Here is a 26,427-nt window from a genome sequence, read left to right on the forward strand (position 1 = left end):
CGTTTTGGTGATTACCGGTACCAGTAATTGTTGTTGCCAAGGGATTTTTATGGTCAGTGATGCCTTCGTTGTTATAGTATGCAGTGTGATGTTTGACTGCAAAACTCTGTCATTATAATGACAGCTATAAATACCATAGGAAGGCATTTAAAATTAATTCTTAAGTAAACTTTAATGACAGTATTGACCTTAGAGCCATACAATATTGTCTGCTTATAGATCGGAAAGCCATCATCAGCAAAGGTAAATTGAGATGCTGTGGATCATCCCTGTTCCTGAAAAGTAAATTTGGTATTGGATATCACCTCAAGTAAGTCAGATGTATTATCCTGTCAGTGTCTGTAAATAAAGACTGTTGGTGAAAATCTATCTGCAAAAAGTTATTTACAGTGTAATGGATACTTATGATAGAATGTATGGTATTAATTTTTAGTCAGAGGTCAAATTTCAAGGTCACTTTGGGTCAAATAAAACCTCAATTTAGAAATAATCGATCGTGATATACCAGTACTGTTCCTCTTCATATGAGGGTATACAGTATTGATGTTTAGAGTCATGAAGTCAAAGATCAAGGTCATATCAATTTTGAATAAGGTGGATGAAGGTCAATATGCTAATCTCTGACTTTTATGTGGAGTTACATTAGGCAGAAATATGTAAAATTTCATTCCTAATGCATAATGTATGTCATGTGACTCATAGTGCTTGAAAACATCAGGACCTCCATTTTGGAAAGGATTTAGATATATTAATGGGATTACCATGATTATATGACTCAAATCATTACACACCCAGTGAAATGATACTAGAGTTTGATTGAAATGAACATAAGTATTATAATCTGGGGCACTTATGGTATGATTATGGGGGGGGGGGGGCATGGAAATATTCTGAAATGAAGATATAAGAATGATGATCAACTACTGCTCTGAGCCTCAATATTTATTATTACTTGTGACTAGAAATTGATGAAATTATGGGGTTAATGTTATTAGTCCCCTACCAGAGAAACTAGGAGGGAGTGGGGGTATAGGTTTCCTCCCTGTCTGTTCGTCCACTCAGTTTTCTCAGCTATACTACAAGGTATGTTGGTGAAAGTTGGTATGTAACTTCAGTATGAGTAGCTACAGATTAAGTTCAAGTTTTTGGGTCGAGGTTATGGTCACTGTTACTATTTTTATCGGGAGCCGGTAGGGGACAAGTATTGCTTCAGCAATACCCACCATGCTTGTTTATTTAACAGATTTTACTTCTGCTATTATGGCCTTCTGGCCTTTCAACTGACAAGAAGGATCAATGAGCCTCATCTGCTATACATGTTAATCAAACCACTGTTCAGGCCTATTTTAATATTCCTGATTCACAGTCTGCTTGATTTCCGCACTTTTTGCTCCTTGCATCTCTCATGGGTCCCAAAAGGAACTAAAAAGCTATATAATGCAGTGTTATATACATGATTCAGCATATCCCATGTCTTTTTAATAATTCATATTTAAACATGCTTTTCACTTAATGTGGGTATTTCATATAATTCTTTATACATCTTGTATATTAATTTTTGTGACAAGCAGTTAAGGCTGAAATTGATTGTAATCTGATGATATAGTGATTGACCCTGATGTAATTTGTAGTATGGTAGTCGACCCTGGATGTGATGTTGATCAAGTGACTCAGCTTGTCAAGAGCTGTGTGTCAGGTGGAGAATTACAAAGGACTCACGGCAAAGAACTGGCTTACACTCTCCCTCTGAACGAGTTACGCAACTTCCCAGGTAAGGACCTGTTCTACAAGTATTTTCAGGTAAAGTCGACCTCGGTTAAACATTTAATCTGAATGAGTTGCACATCTTCTCAGGTAGGGAACCGACTTGCAAGCTTAATCTGAGCAAGTTACACAACTTCCGAGGTAGGGAACTGGCTTACACACTTAATCTGAATGAGTAATGCGAGGTAGGAAACTGGCTTACACACTTAATCTGAATGAGTAATCCGAGGTAGGAAACTGGCTTACATACTTAATCTGAATGAGTGTTCCCAGGTAGGGAACTGGCTTACATACTTAATCTGAATGAGTAATCCGAGGTAGGAAACTGGCTTACACACTTAATCTGAATGAGTAATCCGAGGTAGGAAACTGGCTTACACACTTAATCTGAATGAGTAATCCGAGGTAGGAAACTGGCTTACACACTTAATCTGAATGAGTAATCGGAGGTAGGAAACTGGCTAACACACTAAATCTGAATGAGTAATCCGAGGTAGGGAACTGGCTTACACACTTAATCTGAATGAGTAATGCGAGGTAGGAAACTGGCTTACACACTTAATCTGAATGAGTAATCCGAGGTAGGAAACTGGCTTACATACTTAATCTGAATGAGTGTTCCCAGGTAGGGAACTGGCTTACACACTTAATCTGAATGAGTAATGCGAGGTAGGAAACTGGCTTACACACTTAATCTGAATGAGTAATCCGAGGTAGGAAACTGGCTAACACACTAAATCTGAATGAGTGTTCCCAGGTAGGAAACTGGCTTACATACTTAATCTGAATGAGTAATCCGAGGTAGGAAACTGGCTTACACTGTTAATCTGAACGAGTGTTCCAAGGTAGGAAACTGGGTTACATACTTAATCTGAATGAGTGTTCCCAGATACGAAACTGGCTTACACAGTTAATCTGAACGAGTGTTCCCAGATACGAAACTGGCTTACACACTTGTTCCAAGGTAGGGAACTGAGTTACACACTTAATCTGAATGAGTGTTCCGAAGTAGGAAAATGGGTTACACACTTAATCTGAATGAGTGTTCCAAGGTAGGGAACTTAGTTACACACTTAATCTGAATGAGTGTTCCGAGGTAGGGAACTTGGTTACACACTTAATCTGAATGAGTGTTCCGAGGTAGGAAAATGGGTTACACATTTAATCTGAATGAGTGTTCCAAGGTAGGGAACTTGGTTACACACTTAATCTGAATGAGTGTTCCGAGGTAGGAAAATGGGTTACACACTTAATCTGAATGAGTGTTCTCAGATAAGGACCTGGCTAACGCTGTCAGTGTGAACAAGTGTTCCCAGATAGGGTAATAGTTTACACAGTTAATCTTAATGAGTATTCCCAGGTAGGGACATGTCTAAAAGTTAAAAAGTACAAGACCTTCTCCACTGTGTACCTGTGAGGTTGATGATTTCATATAAGTAGGTAATTATATCATACATTTTCCATCCATGATGGTATTTAACTTTTTATACATGTTAAAAACAATCTCACTCCAACATCTTTCATTCCAGTATTATTTTCAACGCTTGAGAAACCAAACACCTCTATTTCTTCCATGGCAGACTCTCTTGGAATTAAAAATTATGGCGTTTCCATGACATCACTGGAAGAAGTTTTCCTCAAATTAGGTAAATTGGGTCTATATTATAATTGGATATTTTAATTAATAGCAGGGGTATTCCTTGATGACAATATATATACTTTTTTATTAGCCATAATTACACCTATCATTTAGTAAAAACTTGTGTAATTTTTAGCTCACCTGAACCGAAGGTCCGGTGAGCTTATGCCATGGCGCGGCGTCCGTCGTCCGTCCGTCAACAATTGCTTCAAATCGCTACTAGTCAAAAGTTCTGATTGGATATTGACCAAATTTGGTCAGAAACATCCTTGGCAGATGGGGATCAGATTTTGCATTAATGGTGACTCTGACCCCCAAGGGGCCCAAGGGGCGGGGCCCAATATGGGAAATTGAGGCAATTCCTTTAAATCGCTACTTGTCATAAAGTTATGAATGAATTTGAACCCAATTTGGTCAGAAACATCCTTGGGGGAAGGAGAACAGATTTTGCATAAATGGTGACTCTGACCCTAAAGGGGCCAAAGGGGCGGGGCCCAATAGGGGAAATAGAGGTAATTCCTTTAAATCGCTACTAGTCATACAGTTATGAATGGATTTAAACCCAATTTGGTCAGAAACATCCTTGGGGGAAGGGGAACAGATTTTGCATAATTGGTGACTCTGACTCCCGAGGGACCAAAGGGGCGGGGCCCAATAGTGGAAATAGAGGTAATTCCTTTAAATCGCTACTAGTCATACAGTTATGAATGGATTTAAACCCAATTTGGTCAGAAACATCCTTGGGGGAAGGGGAACAGATTTTGCATAATTGGTGACTCTGACTCCCGAGGGACCAAAGGGGCGGGGCCCAATAGCGGAAATAGAGGTTTTTTATTTAAAATCACTACTAGTCATTAAGTTATGAATTGATTTGAACCAAATTTGGTCAGAAACATCCTTGGGGAAAGGGGAACAGATTTTGCATAAATGGTGACTCTGACCCTAAAGGGGCAAGGTCATATAGGGGAAAGAGAGGTAATTCCTTTAAATCGCTACTAGTAATAAGGTTATGATGGATTTGAAATTAATTAAGTCAGTAACATCCTTAGGGAAATGGGAAGGGGAACAGATTTTACATTAGTGGTGACTCTGATCCCTGAGGGGGCCAAAGGGGCGGGGCCCAATAGGGGAAATAGAGGTCATTCCTTTAAATCGCTACTAGTTATTAAGTTATGAATGGATTTGAACCCAGTTTGGTCAGAAACATCCTTGGGGAAAGCGAAACAGATTTTGCATTCATGATGATTTTGACTCCTAATGGGCCAAAGGGGTGGGCCCTCATAGGGGAAAGAAAGGTAATTCCTTTAAATCAGTACTAATCATAAAGTAATGAATGCATGTTGTAAAAATAATCTTTGCGGTCTTTCAGACTCTTAGAGAGTCAGGACCATGTTATTTCTTTAAAGCAGTTGGGATCCCACACTTTAATCATCTATAGCACTGTTTGAGATTGACAAATGGAACAAATTGAACATGAACATTATTTTGACATTTGGTCAAATCCAACCAGGTGAGTGATACAGGCCTCACGGGCCTCTTGTTATAACATCTTATAGATGTGAAATGTCCTTGAAGTTATAGTCTTAAGAAATGTACTGGTATAAACACAACACAGGATTGAAGAAGCTTATCTTATGCTTAACTGTTAATGAATGTTATGTAATTTCAGAGGAAGACGACAGTTCATTTGATTTGAAGGATATCACCATGACTCCATCAAAGCAATCATATGGATCTATGGAAAATCCCAACAATCCCATAAACTCTGAAACCATGACAATGGATACTGCCATGTCAACCTCATGTGTAGATCGGTCCGCATTAAGATCCCAACAGTTTTGGGCTCTTTGCAAAGTTCGTTTTTTCCGACTGATCAGAGATCCAGGAGCTATAATTTTTTCATTGATCTTTCCAGCCCTCTTTGTGTTGGCTGGAATGTTGGTGAATAAATATGTGCAATCCCCTTCACCAGACACTGCCCCAGTGGCCCTCTACATTGATAATGCCATCACACAATATGCTAGAAAAATGGGCACGCCTGCCGGTACCCCCACACTGGCTGTCAATGATGCTGTTGGTAAGTTTTACTTTTAAGTCTTGTGTACATTCAGTTGAATTGCCTTGGTAAAAGAGATTTGTTTGCCGGCCATTGTGGTCTATTAATGCGTTATTAATATGTTATCCCCTTTCACGAAACGGGGGATATTGATTTGGGTTCGTCCGACTGTCCGTCCGTCTTTCACACTTCGTTTCCATGGAATAATAGCAACAAATATCATCAGATTTTCTTGAAACTTGGTAACAACATCGAATGCCTAAATGGCTCAGTCAAGTTTGATCTTCTTTTTTCGTAGATGTTATGTGGCTGAGTTATGGCCCCTTGATTAACGAAAAATATAACTTTTGGATGTTTCCTTGCAATAATGGCAACAAATATTATCAGATTACCCTCTCACAAAAGGGGGGATGGGAAAGCGAGGGATATAAATTCTACGAATTAGCTTGTTAATACTTGCTGTGACAAAGTCATGGCAAAGTGTACTAGAATCTGGATGGCCACTTACCTGTGGGCAGATGTTTGTCAGGAGAATGCTGTGCTGATTAATTTGTTGGGAGAAATCCTGTGGTTATTAATTTGTTGGGAGAAATGCTGTGATAATAAGTTTGTTGGGAGAATTCCTGTGCTAATTAGTTGGTTAGGAGAAATTCTGAGCTGATTATTATGTTGGGAGAATTCCTGTGTTAAGAAGCTGGTTAGGAGAAATGCTGTGCTAATTAATTGGTTAGAAGAATGCTGTGCTAATTACAGTTTCTGCATATAATGGCAAGTATTGTGATTTAGCCGACTTATCAATGTAAAGTTGGTTCAATTATGCTGTGCTATTAGTATGTTGGGAGAATCCCTGTGTTAAGAAGCTGGTTAGGAGAATGCTTTGCTAATAAGTTGGTTTGGAGAAATGCTGTGCTAATCAGTTGGTTAGGAGAAATTCTGTGCTAATTAGTATATTGGGAAAATTTCTGTGTTTAGAAGCTGGTTAGGAGAAATGCTGTACTAATTAGTTTGTTGAGAGAAATGCTGTGCTAATTACAGTTTCTGCATATAATGGCAGGTATTGTGATTTAGCAGACTTATCAATGTAAAATTGGTTTATTGCTTGAATTTTGGTAATGAATTATGTACACTTTTAAAAATTTTGAATGAGCCAAAATAAGTATTCTTTATTAACAGCATGTGACATTCTTCTGTTCTGTTTAAAAATTACATGCGTTGTGTAGCTTTATCACAATATTAAGTTGTTCTGTTAATATTGCTGTATTATTTACTCAGCTTCTGCAGATTTTAGGAGAAATTCTGAGCTGATTATTATGTTGGGAGAATTCCTGTGTTAAGAAGCTGGTTAGGAGAAATGCTGTGCTAATTAGTTGGTTAGAAGAATGCTGTGCTAATTACAGTTTCTGGATATAATGGCAAGTATTGTGATTTAGCCGACTTATCAATGTAAAGTTGGTTTATTTATGCTGTGCTATTAGTATGTTGGGAAAATTCCTGTGTTAAGAAGCTGGTTAGAAAAATGCTTTGCTTTCAATTGTTGTAATATTTACTCAGCTTCTGCCGATTCTACAACCTTCATGAATTTGATCAGTGCTGACTTTGTGACCGAGACTTTTGCTAATGCCAGTAATCTGTTGCCTGGGTATCACCAGATGGGGGTTCAACTCGACACGTACACAGTCGCTGGATCGGTCAGTATTTCTCACCAGTAAACATGGTCAGTATAGTACCTGGTGACTGAGTCAGTGAGTAGAGTGCCTGGTGACTGAGTCAGTGAGTATAGTACATGGTAAATGAGTCAGTGAGTACAGTACATGGTGAATGAGTCAGTGAGTATAGTACATGGTGACTGAGTCAGTGAGTATAGTACATGGTGACTGAGTCAGTGAGTACAGTACATGGTGACTGAGTCAGTGAGTATAGTACATGGTGACTGAGTCAGTGAGTATTGTACATGGTGACTGAGTCAGTGAGTATAGTACATGGTGACTGAGTCAGTGAGTATTGTACATGGTGACTGAGTCAGTGAGTATAGTACATGGTGACTGGGTCAGTGAGTACAGTACATGGTGACTGAGTCAGTGAGTATTGTACATGGTGACTGAGTCAGTGAGTATTGTACATGGTGACTGGGTCAGTGAGTATTGTACATGGTGACTGGGTCAGTGAGTACAGTACATGGTGACTGAGTCAGTGAGTATAGTACATGTTTCCTAAATACATTTGGTATTACATCCACTCAATAATTCTGGCTTTACACCCCAACAGCACATACACTTAGTAATGTGCCACCTTGTATCTATAAACTTCGACAGCTGTAGATTTTAACGTGTTTCAGGTGATAAACCAAGGTTTCACAGCAGTGTACAATGACAGTGCCATCCACTCCATGCCAGCAGCCATTAGCCTGATGACAAACAAGTTACTCACTGCTTTAAACCTCTCGCCGCTCCAGTCCGTGGTCAGCCTGCCTTGGCCAAAAGGACCCAGCTCACGTACTTATGACCAAGGTGCATTTTCTGCAACCATATTAGTGGCTATGGCATTTGTGACAGTACCGCCATCATTTGCTATAGCACTTGTCAAAGATAGACAGGTTTGTAGTTGACAAATTGTTAAATTCAATTTTATTATTTGTTGATTGTATGCAGATGTTTGTTAGCATTAAAGTTTTTCAGTTAAAATTTACTGGATGATGTAAATTAGTATCAGATACAAATTATATAAGGATAAAAGTCTCCCATTGAGCAATGGTATGTTGGGAAAAATACACTTGTAAAAATATATCTTAAATTTTAGTTTACACTTTATCCTGTACATTTTGTAAATGATAGGATTGCCACCACAATGTATGCAATCGCTGGACATGACAGAATACATGCACATTTATATGTATACTACATGGTTGATTGGGTGGCGCATTGGTAACATTCTGCTCTTTCACAGAGACTACTGGGGTTTGATTCCCTGATCTGATGTAAAAAGGTATATGAGTCACCTGCTCAACCATGTGGGTTTTCTCCGGTGCTTCAGTTTCCTCTCACTGTAACACGCCTTACATGCTTACATTCAAGCCAACAAGAGTGATGAATATCAGTTAATACAACTTGATTTGCAGTGGCAGTAAAATGAATTTTAAAGTTTACATACTACATGGTCACTGCCAAGAGGCCTGTTAGCCTTTAGATATTTACTCCTCTGGTCATACCTTCTACTGCCAACATAAAACTCTTCTCAACATTATTACCAGTAAGTGGAAATGAAAAAAAAATGAAATGCTAGAAGGATAAGCCCAAAAATCTAGCTCTGTCACTGGAGACAATCCCTTTAGGTCTTTTGTAATCGTGGATGTATTTTTTGAATTGTAGTTCAAGGTCAGGAGTCAGATGAGGGTTACAGGCGTAACATTTACCATGTACTGGGCCACCACCTTTTTCGTAGACATTCTCCAGTACCTGATACCAGCCACATTATCTGTTATTTTCGCACTTGCACTTCAGGTAAGTCATACAGTTCAGTCAAACATAAAATGGAGCACTGCTGTTGAATACCTGTATACCTCACCTACGTGAATGTTGATGTATTCATGAATACCTGATCTTGTATCTTGTAGGAATGTTAATGTATGAAGTTGCTTCCTGAGTGCCAACTCTGAGTTGTCATATCCTAGCTCAGATTAGGTCATAGCAAATCTTTGGATCAATGACAGTTATCTATACTTATGTGTGCATATATAATAGCCAGAGTAACATTTTCAACTTAATTATAATATTTTCTAGATTAATATCTCTATTATCACTATGTTAATCGCATATAATTAGTCATGTACTTGTTGTAATTGTCACTTCTTGATTTATTTGTCAGCCGGCTAGTTTGACATATAGTGGGGCAGTGTTGGCCATGCTGATCCTGTTTGTGTGCTTCGTGCCCAGTAATACAGTGTTTGCCTACCTAATTTCATACCTTTTCACCAAGTTTGAGAGTGCCCAAGGTGCAGGAGTAACCATATTCTTTTTCGTAAGTGGAATTTCAAATTATTGTTTGAATAAAAAGAGCTAATTTAAAAGTGTATTACAGTAAACTTTATAATTTTCTCTGTGACATTCTGCTTTCAATTAAGAAGTGTTGTATAAACTATTATGATTTAATCAGATCTTTAAATTCAGCTCAAGACTTCTACCAAAAGGAAGTAAAAAAAAATGGAAGTTTTTACCAACCATGTTGTTGATCTGTTTCAGATATCCTTTATTCCCTACATCATTGTGTCTCTGTTGGACATGCTGTTGAGAAATAATGTTGCATCAATCCTCCACTACGTCTTCCTGCTCCTTGATCCTCCATATGCTGTGTTTGGAGGACTCTACTACATTGATAGAGTAAATACTTTGTTTAATTAATATCATTAGTAGACAATTGAAAAAGTTTTATATGTTTCGTAGGCGATTTAGAAAGTTTGATATCTTAGGGCTATGCCATTAAAATATCTACCTGCCCCCAGGACTCCACAATAAATCACTTCTATACATGGTTTGATTGCCTTCCTATTACTTCTATGTAATTTATTAAATAAATTCTATAGGTGGTAGCCCTTGACTAAACATGGAGTCTTGGGGTGGGGTAGATGTTTTGCTGGAAAAGCCCTTAGGTAGACAATTGAGAAAGATTTATAGTGTCAGTAGATGACTTGGAAAGTTTTATATTATCTGCATATATGTTTAACTCCCATAGTCATTACTGTTCTTAACAAAGTGTTATTGCATTATACAGTGGAACCTCTATAAACCGAACATGCATCGGACATGGATATTTGTTCGGTTTACAGAGGGTTCGGTTTGGAGAAGTTGGTCGAAATAACTGGTCGAGTTCCGATTATAATTGGTCAGACGATGTTTTGTTAGATTGTACCTGATTACAAACCGGCACTAGGCCTATTGTATATACGTAGACAATTTGGTTTGTCTGAAGAATATGGATGTCATGAAAGTAAATCAATGCATATATTGCAGATTACATAAGAAATTATAATTACTTTAACTGTAGATTATAATAGTATTTGTACATTTACTGCACTTAACGATCAACCTACATTCTGTTACATCCGCTGAAGCTTCGCCATGCGGTGGGGCCCGATACAGAATATTTAATTATTTTACAAACAAAAAAACGGAAATCGAATGATATGAAAGCATGTGAAGATGTGTTGTTTCAATATTAATTACAATTGATCAGTTGATACCAGGCATATTCCCGACATCAGTATTGTCTTAAAAAATAAACATCGGGCATGGGAACATTTCAATGTGTATATTTATGACCCTGAAAGAACACCCCTCATTGAGCCTCATTTAAATTAGAATGTAAAAACTCAGGCTTCCAACTCTTACTTGTATTGAGAAGATAAACAATGAATCTGCTGTGCTTCAATGAAGTGTGGCATTGTTTCATAATTACCGTGTTGATTATACACTACAACCATAACACCCCTCTGGGTCACAGGTGTTGTTTCTCGGTTGACTGGCCAGACCTCGTGTCATAATCGCTCAGGTAAGGCCGGTTTTCAGAAGTTATTTTTGGTATACTTTAACAGGAACCGGACTCAAAATCGGTCCGTTGTTCCGAATTCAGTACAATGACAATTCGTTCGGTATTCAGAGGTGTTCGGTTTTTATAAGGTTCGGTTTTCGGAAGTTGCACTGTATTTGTATTTTCAAGAATGATTTCATTTCACATAGTTCACTACATTAATAAGTGCATGGAAAGTTACTGTTACAGTACTGCTGTACTGATTTCACAAATTCACATAGTACATGTTCCCTAAGTTGGAAATATTCTATATTTTACACACTTTTAACACCATGATTAAGATTAATAGAATCTATCATGGGTCTGTTCCGTGGACAGGGATATCTCGTGTAAGAGTTTGTCCAGTCAGCACGAGGCTTGCCGAGTGCTGGCCAGCCAAACTCTTACATGAGAGTTGAGATATCCTTGTTCGCAGAACAGGCCCATGATTGATTACTTTTCTCACATACTTGCAAACAAACATAAGTTTTTATGAAAGTTTGTTATCACGCCGTCTTCAATGCTCCTTGGAATGTACGTCAAAATTGATGACGTCATCATTTACGACTTGGTTACTCAACGTAAAATGATGATGTTACGTTATTGTGAGCAGCGTCATATAGCGCGTGCCGGCTATCTTTACCAACCCTGTGTAAGATCGATTTATCTTTTCCCTAACAACCACCGGATAACCCTGTGAAGTATGGGAGAAATAGCGATCACTTTCTAGCTTGATTCGATGGACAATTTATTCTGTGGCTGACAGTTCTAGTTTGATTTGCTGTACAATTTAGTCTGTGGCTGACAGTTCTAGTTTGATGTGATGGAAAGTTAGTCTGTGGCTGACAGTTCTAGTTTGATTTGATGGACAATTTATTCTGGCTGATAGTTCTAGTTTGATTTGATGGACAAATTAGTCTGTGGCTGACAGTTCTAGTTTGATTTGATGGACAATTTTGTCTGGCTGACAGTTCTAGTTTGATTTGATGGACAATTTAGTCTGGCTGACAGTTCTAGTTTGATGTGATGGAAAAGTTAGTCTGTGGCTGACAGTTCTAGTTTGATTTGATGGACATTTTAGTCTGGCTGATAGTTCTAGTTTGATTTGATGGACAATTTAGTCTGGCTGACAGTTCTAGTTTGATGTGATGGAAAAGTTAGTCTGTGGCTGACAGTTCTAGTTTGATTTGATGGATATTTTAGTCTGGCTGATAGTTCTAGTTTGATCTGATGGACAAATTAGTCTGGCTGACAGTTCTAGTTTGATGTCATGGACAAATTAGTCTGTGGCTGACAGTTCTAGTTTGATTTCATGGACAAATTAGTCTGTGGCTGACAGTTCTAGTTTGATTTGATGGACAATTTATTCTGGCTGACAGTTCTAGTTTGATTTCATGGACAAATTAGTCTGTGGCTGACAGTTCTAGTTTGATTTGATGGAAACGTTAGTCTGTGACTGACAGTCTTTTGAATATAATGGATAATCTGTAGATTGTAGTCCAAATATTCACTGTTATAGGTTTACCGGATCCATCTGTACACCTCAGCACCTGGCTCTGACATCCCTGTCAGTGACTACTTTTCACCAGAGTTTGTGATGTCATTTGTTGCAGTAAGTGATTCTGATATGATATACTGAAAACATAAATGAATTCTAATGTAAATACTGCTTGTTATATAAAAAGTTCCTGACAATATCACAAGTTATATTCTCTGAATGAAAAAAGAAATTGTGCACAGCTTCAAGATGTTTTTGAAGGTAGAATAAATTGTGATTACATGTGTCTTTACAGACTGTAATTTGTTTCTTTATTAGCCTATAATCCACTTTGTCTTGGGTTTCTTCATACTTCGGATGCTAGACATCAAAACCACTGGCGGAGATATTCGTGAAACCTTTCCCTGTCTGAAAAAGAAGCGAAATAGTCAGGTGATTCCTCACAAGAATGATGATGACATCGAAGATGAGGACGAGGATGTGACAAGTGAGAGACAGAGGGTACAATGCATTAAATCAGACAGGGTAAGTCAATGACCAGCTGAAGAAATCCAGCTCTGTTTACACAGGTAGACAGGCTAAGATGGTCAGGTCACAGTGGCAAGACAGTTGAGTTTATTCCTTGATCAAGCGTGAAAATTATGGGCAAGACAGTTGAGTTTATTCCTTGATCAAGCGTGAAAATTATGGGGTCACCTTCGCAACAATATGGGTTCCTCTAAGTACTCCTGGATCAGTTTCCTCCTTGAGTAAGACCCCTTGCACGCTTCGATCTGGGCCAACAAGAGTGATTTTATAATATAGCTTGTTTGTTGATTATTGTGAAATAAATGGTGATGATATTGAGTCAGATTTACAGCTACAGAAATTCATCTGTTGCATAGATCATTATTATGTTCATCATCATAATTTTTCTGATTATAAACAAGGATTTCATGTTCTTACATAGGAAAATGTGGCAGCTTATGTAGAGAATTTGAGGAAGGAGTTTACAAAAGATGGAGCTGGTAGCTGCAAAGGTTGTAGAAAAACAACCAAAAAGGAAAAAACCAAGGTGGTGGTACGCAACACAACATATGCTGTTAATACAGGAGAGATACTGGGACTTCTAGGCCCCAATGGTGCAGGCAAATCTACCACATTGAACATGATGATTGCAGAGATCGCTCCTACTAAAGGACAGGTATGTATTTCTGTTATAGTCAGACCCAATCATTAACATCACTTTTAGCTCACTGGGTTTATAGGGCCAATCTGAGCCTATTAGATAGTGATACCATGACATCTCGAATTTATCTGTGTGTTGGTCCATCAATAATTTCTTTAAGCATCTTCTTTTTCAAAACCAGAGAGCAAAATTTCTTAAAAGTTGATTTCTCAGGGAAAAAGACTGGATCAAACACTAGCTATTTAGCAGGCAACCATGAGATGGATATCAACTATTTGTGGTTCGAACCATCCTCAGGTAGTAAGGATAGCACAGATGGAGGTAATTTGACAAATATTGTTTTAACGATCTCCTTAGCAACTATGAGGTGGATAGATGTTTTGATTGGAACGATGTATACTCACGTGATGAAAATTATTGATTGTATATAGGTTAGGGTTGGGTCAAACAGAGGCAATTGTAAATAAACATACTGATTTAATAACTTCTTTAATGTCATTATGAGATGGATATTAATCATATTTGGTAGTAACAATTCCCAGGTGGTGTTGATGATTCAAAATAAGTCTATGTACATGGATATGGTTCAGATCACTGACCTATAATCATATATACCATTGTTAGACATAAACAAACAAATGCACATGTGCTACCTGGATTAATCTTGGGAATGGTTTTGCATCTGGAGACCCCTAGCTGTATTACTTTAAATGAATGTATTTTGCTATGGTTGTGCAGATATCCAGTTCAGCAATGCTGCCAATACATGCCCTTTAGACATTTTGTTTTCAAAAAAGGCACTGATCCATCTGAGGTGACATGCAAGTGTTGATGGGACATCATGGCACCAAAATGACGTCATTTTATAACACTCTGAATACAATCCAGAGTAAGGTTGAGGTAGTGGAAGGTTGCAACAATTTCATAATCCAAGGCCCTGTGATCCAAGGGTGATGTTGTCAGGTTACTGTAAACAGCACTTGAATTTGGCTGACATGTGAATCTTTGTATGCAGTGGTGTGATTTTCAAATGTATGGACTTACCTTGATTAAATATAAATGTGTAACAATTAAACGGAGAAATTGCATTCAGCGGATTATGTAGTAAGAGGCACATTACTCAAACTATTCAGATGTTGAATGTGTGTCTTCCCTCCAAAGTGCCTTTTTTACCCAAGTTCAGATAGCATCATATTGTGAAAATTTTGTGACAAACCTTTGTGTAGAAGACATTTACAGAGTTTCTGTACAGGTAGTCATGTTTACACTGTTGTAGGTTGTGATCGGAGGATATGATATCCATTCATGTATGTCGGAAGCATTTAAGGGTCTAGGATTCTGTCCTCAACATGATGCCTTGTGGGATGTTATAACACTGAAGGAACACATTGAGTGTTATGCTAATATCCGAGGAGTACCGAAGGAAAAGATCCCTGTCCTCTCTAATTAGTAAGAACAAATATTTGTCAATTCAGCTTAATTTTATTTAGGGTATTAATTGTTTCTCCTCTCTCTCTGCTGAAAATTTATGCCTAAAAATTAATTATTTTATGACAAATTTAATGTTTCCTATTTTTTTCATGTACTGAAAAAGTTATTTTGAAATATTATAGCTTAAACTTCTTTAAGTTAACAAATTTAAACTTCTTTGTAAATTCCATTTGTATTCAACAAAGTAAGTAATTCAAATTATATGCTGTAAAACAGGAAATATAAGTATTATTCAGTAAACATCTAAGGAGTGGGTGGTATTATTGAAAAATCGGTATATTGCTAAACGGCAAGGTCAATACAATATATTGATACCTAGATATATCAATATACCCTGACTACCATTTTGTTGTCTGTTTACATGGTAAAAACAGTGAGAATTGTTGATATTCGTTCTCAAAATCAAAGTTAGACGACCGCTTTCATCTCTGTCATCCGAATGTTTGCTTGTCACTGATGATTCACCTTAGTCTCCATGACAGGGTTTTAAACCGGAAATAGCCTTTGTCAACTAATATACAGAACGACGAAACATTGAAGCTGCTTATAAAAAAATGTGCTAAATAAAACAATGGAGACTTCAGACTGAAAGAAGTTGATGGGAAGATTTAAGATGATACCGTTGTATGTTTTGTAAAACGAACGTGAAACATATTTTAGCTATTTATCTCGTATTCAACATTCGTCGCCATCACATTCAGCTGAATCTGAATGGCATAATGTTATAAAATTGGCCTCGACAGTTACAAGATTCTAGTCATGATCTTAAGTGGCAAACATTTACTGAGAAATGCTGGACAATTAATAATAGCAACAGAGCAACACTTACAGAAAAATGCTTGGCAAAGGATAATAGCTACAAAACTATCAAATAGCTGAATTTTTATTATTCATAATAATTCATTTTTTACATCATCACGATTTCTGTTAATTTTGAATAAAAGAAAACAAACTCATATTCAGGTTTACTCTATATTAATAATAGAAAGTTTATGAAGAAAACCAACTCCAAAATCAACTTTCAAACAGTAATAAATCAGTGTAAAATCACTGCTTACAGTTCCCACAATATATTGCAATATGATTTTGGCCATAATAATAATTCATAATTCATAATGGTAGCACAGTGAATATGAATTCCATATACAATGTACAGTGATTGAAAATGTAAACAAAAGTTTGCTTACTGTAATATTTGTGGATATTGTTTATTGCGGATATGACCCATATACACTATTGATACCATATTAAATGTTTGCTGTGATTTGACAGTTTTATACAGAACCTGAAATTAGATGAACACAAGAACAAGCAATCCAAGAAGTTGTCTGGTGGAACCAAGAGGAAGGTAAGAGTCCTGTGAAAGATCACAGTAGCAGACTTAGTTATTGTACAAGATAGCTTCATAGCATCAAGTTCTACCCATGATTGGCAATGGTGGTTATTAGTCATGGTTAAAAGGCCATAGCACCAAATTCTACCCATGATTGGCAATGGTGGTTATTAGTCATGGTTAAAAGGCCATAGCACCAAGTTCTACCCATGATTGGCAATGGTGGTTATTAGTCATGGTTAAAAGGCCATAGCACCAAATTCTACCCATGATTGGCAATGGTGGTTATTAGTCATGGTTAAAAGGCCATAGCACCAAATTCTACCCATGATTGGCAATGGTGGTTATTAGTCATGGTTAAAAGGCCATAGCACCAAATTCTACCCATGATTAGCTTTGGTGGGTTTTAATCGTGGTTAAAAGTCAAAATTAATTTTTCATACTGAAGTGATTTATACTTAATGCCTCCAAGGGACAGAAATGCAGGAATTACCTCTACAGAATTTGAGAAAACATGGAGGATCATTTAAAGTTAGGTACAAGGTTTGGTGACATGTATACATACAGGTGTACAAGCTCTTGAATTGTATGCTTCATATTGTGTATGAACACCAGAAATTTGCAAATAGAATCATTGAATTTATTTCATATTTCTCTGGTTGGCACATTAATGAGCACATGTTTGTTTTGAAATGTTACAGTAAAATCCATGTAAACTGTATTGTTTGTTTCTTCTTGATTAGCTGAGCTACATTCTGAGTATCCTGGGCAGGCCAAAGATAGTTCTCCTAGATGAACCCTCTACTGGATTGGATCCACAATCCAAACGCTTCCTCTGGTCAGTATTTGATTTCCTTGTATATACACTCTCCTCATAGATACCTACCTAACTAACAGGATATTACTGAGTGTAGTGATTGGATACTGTGACAACATTAACACGGCTTTCCAAATTAGTAGGGGGTATATAGCATTATACCTGCTTATGTCTGGACATCCTTCCTGCTATGCAAAATTGTGTACAAGATGTAACACTATAAATAACACATTCAAGTATAACACCTAACTTTGGTTATCATTGGTAAAGGAAATAGGGTATATCTATTTCAGCCCGGATCACTTTCCTTTTATCCTGACAGTATTTGCATGATGTGACTTGTTAACTGTGGCAGTGTTTATGTGTGACAAGTGATTGGTTACCTTGGCAGTGTTAACATGATGTGACAAGAGATTGGTTACTGTGGCAGTGTTTAAATGATGTGACTTGTCTACCATGCAGTGTTTACATGATATGACTTGTGATCAGTTACCGTGACAGTGTTTACATAATGTGACAAGAGATTGGTTACCGTGGCAGTGTTAACATGATGTGACTTGTTCACCGTGCAGTGTTTAAATGATGTGACAAGATATTGGTTACCGTGGCAGTGTTAACATGATGTGACTTGTTCACCGTGCAGTGTTTACATAATTTGACAAGAGATTGGTTACTGTGGCAGTGTTTAAATGATGTGACTTGTCTACCGTGGCAGTGTTTACATGATATGACCTGTGATCAGTTACCGTGACAGTGTTTAAATGATGTGACAAGATATTGGTTACTGTGGCAGTGTTTAAATGATGTGACTTGTCTACCGTGGCAGTGTTTACATGATGAGACTTGTTCACCGTGCAGTGTTTAAATGATATGACAAGATATTGGTTACCGTGGCAGTGTTTAAATGATGTGACTTGTCTACCGTGGCAGTGTTTACATGATGTGACTTGTTCACCGTGCAGTGTTTAAATGATGTGACAAGATATTGGTTACCGTGGCAGTGTTTAAATGATGTGACTTGTCTACCGTGGCAGTGTTTACATGATATGACCTGTGATCAGTTACCGTGACAGTGTTTAAATGATGTGACAAGATATTGGTAACTGTGGCAGTGTTTAAATGATGTGACTTGTCTACCGTGGCAGTGTTTACATGATATGACTTGTGATCAGTTACCGTGACAGTGTTTAAATGATGTGACAAGAGATTGGTTACCGTGGCGGTGTTTACATGATGTGACTTGTTCACCGTGCAGTGTTTACATGATGTGGCAAGAGATTGGTTACCCTGACAGTGTTTACATGATGTGGCAAGAGATTGGTTACCCTGACAGTGTTTACATGATGTGACTTGTTTACTGTGGCAGTGTTTACGTGATGTGACAAGAGATTGGTTACTGTGGCATCGTTTAAATGATGTGACTTTTGATTGGTTACTGTGACAGTGTTTACATAATGTGACTTGTTTACCGTGACAGTGTTTACATAATGTGACTTGTTTACCGTGACAGTGTTTACATAATGTGACTTGTGATTGGTTACAGTGACAGTGATTAAATGATGTGACTTATGATTGGCTACTGTATCTTGTTTACATGATGTGACTTGTTGATTACAGGGACACCATCAGCAGCTGTTTTGAGGGTACAGAACGAGGTGCTATCCTCACAACTCATTACATGGAAGAGGCAGATGCTTTGTGTTCTAGAGTAGCAATCATGGTGAATGGAAAACTACAGTAAGTTAAAGATTTGTTAAGAGCATAAATCATTATATAAAGTCTAAATTTAAAATGGGAGTCTTATTATAAAATTAGTAAATTATTGCTTTGTTATTTGGGAAATATTTCGATGGAATAAACATCTGCTGCAAACAAGGCAAAAACTGATGTATTAGAGACACTGTCCACACAGTCTATTAATATGATGACTAAGAATAAATAGAACTTTCTGTCAAACATTTTAAAGAACAGTATCAGAAGTACTGCAATGGCTGTGTTCCAACTGGTTTTGATTTTTGTGGTTTGAAGCTCAGTGCCTGGGTGTATATTGATTTTGTGGAAATTATAAAAGGGTCACATTTATATTCCTTCCTTAAAAAATGTAAAACTCCTTGACAATGAGTTATAGAATTAAAGCTTAACAGCAAAAGTAGACTATTTAAGTAATGTGTTAAAAAGGTAAAACTTTACAGTAATGTTAAATATCATTTGTATGTTATTGTGTACAAATGATGTCTAACATTACTGTAAAGTTTTGTGTAGTGATCTGAAAAAAGCAAACTTTTATCACATAAACCATGTTGTAGGTGTCTAGGAGAAACACAGCGTCTAAAGAACAAATATGGAAGTGGTTACATGTTGGAGGTCAAACTTCGCCTGTTGGGGGGTGGCGGGGATCTGGATGACAGGATGGAGGCCCTTGACAGTGATATGAAAGACTTGTTCCCTGAGGCCACTTGTCAAGAAAAGTTTGCTGAGAGGGTCCACTACAGTATACCCAGGAACAGCATCAAATCTTTAGCCTCATCATTCACTGCATTAGAACAAGGTCAGCACTCATAGTACATCATTCTTGGTGTAAGGGAATCATTCTGAAGTGATTTTGTAACATTTATGTGCTTATTGCATTTAGAGTTATTGAAATAACAGAAATATTTGTCTAATTTGAAATCTTTGCTTGAACAAATTTCCATTAGCATTAAATCCGAAGTTATATAACACTTTGGGAAATCCCAGCATTTAGTAATGCAAACCATTGAAACCAAAGAATTGATGTATGAATTCCATTGTAACATGGTGATCAATACATGTGTAGACATCAGACATACATGCTTCAAATTAATTAATTTCTGATTACAGCCAAAGCCAAGCACAGCCTTGAGGAATACAGCTTTAGCCAGTCTACATTAGAACAGGTAACACACTACATCATATCTTTTTTTTTTTTTTTTTTTTCAGGTTCAAATAAATTTATTTTTTCAAAGCTGCAGATACATATAAATGTCCTCGTGTAAGAGGGCTATCATTCGCCATACGTCTTTCTTCTTTCTTTCTTCTAACAAATTTAATGTCATCTCTCTCTCTCTCTTTCTCTCTCACACACACACACACACCCTCACACACACACACACACACACACTGCTCCTTACACACACGCATAGCATAAGTATGTTTCTACCACAATACCCTGTGTTATTCAACTCTCAGACCATCAGTTAATCATTACAGCGGTTGATTAACAATCTGTTTATACCACATGTGGTATAAATTCTGTACGCATTTTGATTGGCTAACACGGTGAACTTTGACCCAAGCTGCAATTGTTATTGACGTCATCAATTATCTAATGACGTCACATCAACGGGTCCCGGACGTCACCGGTACACTTTATTTGCATACGCGAAATTATACTTGGCCATGTTTCCCTTTGATTCAAGCCAATATTATTGTGGTAGAAACAGGTCACACGACTCGAAATTGTTGGATATGGAATTTATTTCACACTCGTAAGTTATATTTTAAAAGTTGCAAAAAACACTCGCTAAAGCTCGTGTCTTTTGTAACTTTTAAAAAATAACTTACTCGTGTGAAATAAATTCCATATCCAACAACCACTCATTGTGTAACCTCTATATATCTTATCATTTATAGTTTATTTTACAGTACATTAGAATCATGTTTTCCCTTATTAATATACTTTAATTTATAGACACGTATACATTAATTAATTTCTACATCAATAATTGTGTCATTGTGTCAGACATACTAATTTATGTAGATTCATGTATATATTTTCCATAAACACTAGCTGTGAACATTTAATACATTATATATACTACACACTTGACCTTGAATTTAACACCCCTACTAATATATTTCAGAGTTCAATAATAATTATAATAATAAATATGTATTTTCACACTCTTAATATATTGGAGGTATAAACAAATTGTATGTTTATAAATATTCATTTCTTCATTAAATAAAAATATAATTATTATGTCAGACATACTTTAATTTGTATCGTGCATATTACTACATCATATCTTGGTAGTTATTGTACTGAACTCCAAATTGATCAAATAGAGGTTGTATTTGATAAATAGGTTATTTTAATTGGTGTCATTGCTTCCACATGTAGGTTATCTAGTAAATAATATATCTCCATATAGAGGAGGTAAATATTATAGAAAAAAATACATGATTTAATAAATGACCAACTTTGAAATTAGCAGCTTTTACCCTTCACATGGCTCTTTAGGTTATAAAAGGACAACTTTCTGATGTAATATCATCTAATGTTGTCGTACTAGTATTGTAACAACAAATTATACTATATTCTCAAGACTAGCAAACAAAGTAGTAGAGTGTATAGCCCAAATTTTGCTGTGGCCAGATGATACAAGGTTTCATTATTTTGATCAATTCATCTATCGTCATTTAATAAAAAACTTCAATGAATGCAGCAAATATTTTCAAAACAGTCACTTAATCTCCTATTGCTTTATTTGATCCTAAAAATTTGGCAGATTTCAATGCAGTGAATAAAAAGCACCATTCTGATTGGTTAGCTATTTGATTGTTAGTTAATACCAAATGTTTTTTCATCACTGTCTAGTGATTGTATAAACAATGATGATACAAGCAGTGATGTTATAAACTTTCATCAAATTGATAATTTCCAATATTTTAATGATAAAAAAAGACAATTGAAACCAAATGATATATTCAAAATATTGTGAAGTTAATTTTATACAATATTTTATCCTTGATGCACATAAATTTTTGTTTTCTTTCAACTAGGTGTTCCTGCAATTTGCAAAACAACAGTTGGATGAAAATGCGTCGGAGGAGCCAGATTCCAATGGATTCGTTCCTGAAGTATCGGTGGGGACTTCTAGTATACAGGACAGGAATAATTCCCACATGACATACCTGTAAATTCAATTACGCTTGCCAGTTGTGCTATGAACTAATATTTGCCTCTCCTTAAGCAGTGTTTTGTGTTCACTTGCTAGATGCTACTAAGCTTTTCATTCCCACTCATTTGGCTGAGGGAGGGTGGCTTAAAGTTATGTAATTAAATATTTATCAGTGCATGCATGTGTTTGTGTGCCTGTCCATAGTGATAGACTGATACTGGCAGCGCTTTAAGTATGTCAACAAATTGATTTCCAACCCTCGTGAGATAATTGATATAGTGAGATAATTAAGTGGTCATTAATCATGGTTTATGGATTAAAAGTCAGAATAGACGTCTTTTAAAAATGGAAATGTTTGTCTTTTGAATTCTACAAAAAATATTTACATTTATTATTGTACATATTGTCACATGAATACTATTAGTGGTTATTTAAGTTCAAAGGTCACTGTCACATACAGATAACTTTGGGCTTGTACATCGGTGTACCCCACTAACTGGTGTTTTAATAAATATCTTTCCATTTTCCATGATAGAGAATGGTGTCTTAGCTAACTCTATAATGATGTTACATGTGCACACTCTAGTCATATTAGTGGAATGATATGCTAGCTTATTCCTGTATTATTATAATGTCCCTTTAGGCATATACTAGCTGGGTAGTATATAATGTTACTAGATACCTACCTAATCCCTCTATAGGTGACATTATGCCAGGACATTGAGTAAAATTTTGAATTTGAATTGTTAAATTAAAGAGTGGGGTTTATCTTGTCTCAATCACCCTATTTCTAGAACATTTACCAATGTGAGGAGGGTCTTAGAACCAGTATATGATGTGTGTATGAAGCTATAAGTTTAGGTTTTTTGGCCCCTTGCAGAATACTGAGAAATGGCCTAGTTCCTCTGTTTTAGCCATTTATTACATGCTCTGTAATATATCTGTGGTTGTACAGTGTATTCTCTTCATTACCATGGCACAACCTCTCCCCCCCCCCCCCCCCCCCCCCTCCCCCCACACCCCCACCCCCTGTCCCAAAGAATTCTCTGCTTACAAGTACAGTCTGTATCAAACACTGCATGCCAATATATGTAGATATTAGCTGATTTGCTGGTTATGTGTTTGAAGTAAGTTGATTTCTGCCATACTCGTATGTATTGAAGAATAGAATGTAATAATATAACCTACACATTTTAGTGCTTGTTGCAGGATTATGATATATTATAGGTGTTACTTTTTCCTCCAAATATAAATGTTATCAGAAAATTAGAAATCTTTTTTGTTTTTAATTAGATGAATAGTTTTACATGATTAAGATTAATGCTTTTAAAGGAAATAATAATCAGGAATGGTATCCCTAGACACAAATAAGGTGTTTTATGTTATGAAAACGTATACTTAGTTTAAATTTCATTATTCACAACCTCAGTCACAGAGAGAGTTCTGGATTCTGCACTGTTGCTATATTTTTGTGGCCTTAATACTTGCACATGATATTAATTTGAGAGATATACTGTGTAACTGGCTATGTGTATAGATTGGAATTTTTTGCATTTTTGGCTGGTGAATATACGACTGCAAAATAGCAAAATTATCATTGTTTTTGTTTTTGTTTTAATTGATAAAGACTACGACTGGTACCTAACCACAGAAATTAAAATTAAAAAAATGAAAGTTTTTAAGTACATGTAAGTCACAAAAAATGACCAGTTATACAGTATAAAAAATCATACTATAACTTGTTCCTGTGGCACATTCCTGCTAAGTGCGTCATGGCGATAGCTCTAATGTATTCAAAAGCAGAGTATTCGATCCAATCATCACAGACATAATGTACCAATGTAGCTTTTTTTTATGTAAATTGTGTAAGGCAGTCTGCTTCCTTTACAATATTAACAGTCTTCACATGCATGCATATCATTTACTTGGAAGCTATCATCAGCATTTTGCTTTCCCTGTTTTTCACCAATGTATTGAAGTGTTCAATACTTTCATTGTAAACATCTCACATATGCTCTGGACAATTTTAATAAGCCAAAATTTTAAAATTTGTCGAGGACCAAAAAAATGTGCTGGTGTAGAGTATTTTATGTTTGATGTTTTGAGCGTCATTTTCTGTATGAATTTGATACTTTTTACTTTCTTGATGCAAATGAACAAATAGAATAATTAGTAAAATATATACAAGTGTATACTCTTGTGTATAAGTTGATAGTCCCAATAGAAATTTTAAGATTAAAGAGGTATTCTGCACAGATAAGATTTCAAATGAAGCTTTTTATATAAATTTTACAAAAGCATCTATTAAATATGCTCTTATGAAATTGTCAGTTCGATTTATCTTGTCCAAACTGACCATACAAATTATATTTTGAAGCTGACAATAGTTTTATAAAATTCATCAGAAAAAGTTCTAATAAAAGGTACAGATAACTGTAACAGGGTTAGCACGGGCCTTGAGAAAGTCTTGAATTTCACCTTGGGCCTTGAAAAGCCTTGAAAATTGATTTACAGCCTTGAAAAAGCCTTGAATATTAAGGTTTCATTAGGATAAGTGAAACCCTGGCCACTGATCATTTGGATTCAACTTTGTCAATGTCGCCTCCCCTACAGACGTTAATAATTACCATGTCAAGTTGTATTTTTATCAAGTGGATAGTTATAAATTTCCTTTTTGTTCTCTTGTTTCCTCTCAAGATGACTTAGATGACGGGTAAAATGGGCCTTGAATATTTAATTAAGACATTGAAAAAGCCTTGAAAAAGCCTTGAATTTGGTTTGACAAAATCCGTATGAACCCTGTTAACAGCTAGAAATGGTCTAACCTTTGCAGAATATCCTTTTTTCATTTGTCTAAAAAAAGAATGGTTTAATTCATGTCTTTATTTTAAAATGTTTTTGTTGTCACTGAATAGTAACAGTAATGTCTGTGTGTGTAATATAACAACTAATAAATAAAGACAAAGAGATTCTGTTTTATATGTATCAGAAAGGCTTATTTATATACAAGATGTATGTGCAAAATAAAATATCATGTTTTTGTAATCAATATCTATGTGAATAGCCTGAAAATTCGATATTTTAATGGTTTTAAAAATGAATTCAACAAAGTGGCTCTGACATGAAACCAGTCATGATGTTGTCTATTGACTAATAATTAATGATAACATGGTCTACTGACTTAACTAATGATAACATGGTTTACTGACTTATAACCAGTGATAACATGGTCTACTGACTTATAACCAGTGATAACTTGGTCTGCTGACTTATAACTAATGATAACATGGTCTACTGACTTATAACTAATGATAACATGGTTTACTGACTTATAACTAATGATGACATGGTCTACTGACTTATAACTAATGATAACATGGTTTACTGACTTATAACCAGTGATAACATGGTTTACTGACTTATAGCCAGTGATAACATGGTCTACTGACTTATAACTAATGATAACATGGTTTACTGACTTATAACTAATGATAACATGGTCTACTGACTTATAACTAATGATAACATGGTCTACTGACTTATAACTAATGATAACATGGTCTACTGACTTATAACTAGTGATAACATGGTCTACTGACTTATAACTAATGATAACATGGTCTACTGACTTATAACCAGTGATTACATGGTCTACTGACTTATAGCCAGTGATAACATGGTCTACTGACTTATAACTAATGATAACATGGTTTACTGACTTATAACTAATGATAACATGGTCTACTGACTTATAACTAATGATAACATGGTCTACTGACTTATAACTAGTGATAACATGGTCTACTGACTTATAACTAATGATAACATGGTCTACTGACTTATAACTAGTGATAACATGGTCTACTGACTTATAACTAATGATAACATGGTTTACTGACTTATAACTAGTGATAACATGGTCTACTGACTTATAACTAATGATAACATGGTTTACTGACTTATAACTAATGATAACATGGTTTACTGACTTATAACTAGTGATAACATGGTCTACTGACTTATAACTAATGATAACATGGTCTACTGACTTATAACTAATGATAACATGGTCTACTGACTTATAACTAATGATAACATGGTCTACTGACTTATAACTAATGATAACATGGTTTACTGACTTATAACTAATGATAACATGGTTTACTGACTTATAACTAAT

The 26,427-nt window shown here is 36.0% G+C and overlaps 1 protein-coding gene across 3 annotated transcripts in view; it reads left to right on the forward strand.

The window, feature by feature from the left end:
- LOC117333149 (ATP-binding cassette sub-family A member 5-like) overlaps window positions 1-26,427 on the forward strand; it is a 50,720-nt gene that overhangs the window by 18,236 nt on the left and 6,057 nt on the right. For 2 of the 3 annotated variants that reach the window (XM_033892298.1, XM_033892307.1), the window contains exons 14-32: window positions 220-310; window positions 1,632-1,771; window positions 3,294-3,410; window positions 5,073-5,480; window positions 7,011-7,147; window positions 7,795-8,052; window positions 8,825-8,956; window positions 9,321-9,473; window positions 9,695-9,832; window positions 12,538-12,630; window positions 12,835-13,041; window positions 13,466-13,699; window positions 14,961-15,133; window positions 16,448-16,523; window positions 17,252-17,346; window positions 18,943-19,062; window positions 19,632-19,873; window positions 20,185-20,240; window positions 22,129-22,262. In XM_033892298.1, the coding sequence (XP_033748189.1) occupies window positions 220-310; window positions 1,632-1,771; window positions 3,294-3,410; window positions 5,073-5,480; window positions 7,011-7,147; window positions 7,795-8,052; window positions 8,825-8,956; window positions 9,321-9,473; window positions 9,695-9,832; window positions 12,538-12,630; window positions 12,835-13,041; window positions 13,466-13,699; window positions 14,961-15,133; window positions 16,448-16,523; window positions 17,252-17,346; window positions 18,943-19,062; window positions 19,632-19,873; window positions 20,185-20,240; window positions 22,129-22,262 (3,004 nt within the window). The remainder of the gene's footprint in view (window positions 1-219; window positions 311-1,631; window positions 1,772-3,293; window positions 3,411-5,072; window positions 5,481-7,010; window positions 7,148-7,794; window positions 8,053-8,824; window positions 8,957-9,320; window positions 9,474-9,694; window positions 9,833-12,537; window positions 12,631-12,834; window positions 13,042-13,465; window positions 13,700-14,960; window positions 15,134-16,447; window positions 16,524-17,251; window positions 17,347-18,942; window positions 19,063-19,631; window positions 19,874-20,184; window positions 20,241-22,128; window positions 22,263-26,427) is intronic. The other variant, XM_033892315.1, reaches the window with a different exon arrangement.

Source organism: Pecten maximus, chromosome 1 (genome assembly GCF_902652985.1).
Source record: "Pecten maximus chromosome 1, xPecMax1.1, whole genome shotgun sequence".
NCBI lineage: Eukaryota > Metazoa > Mollusca > Bivalvia > Pectinida > Pectinidae > Pecten > Pecten maximus.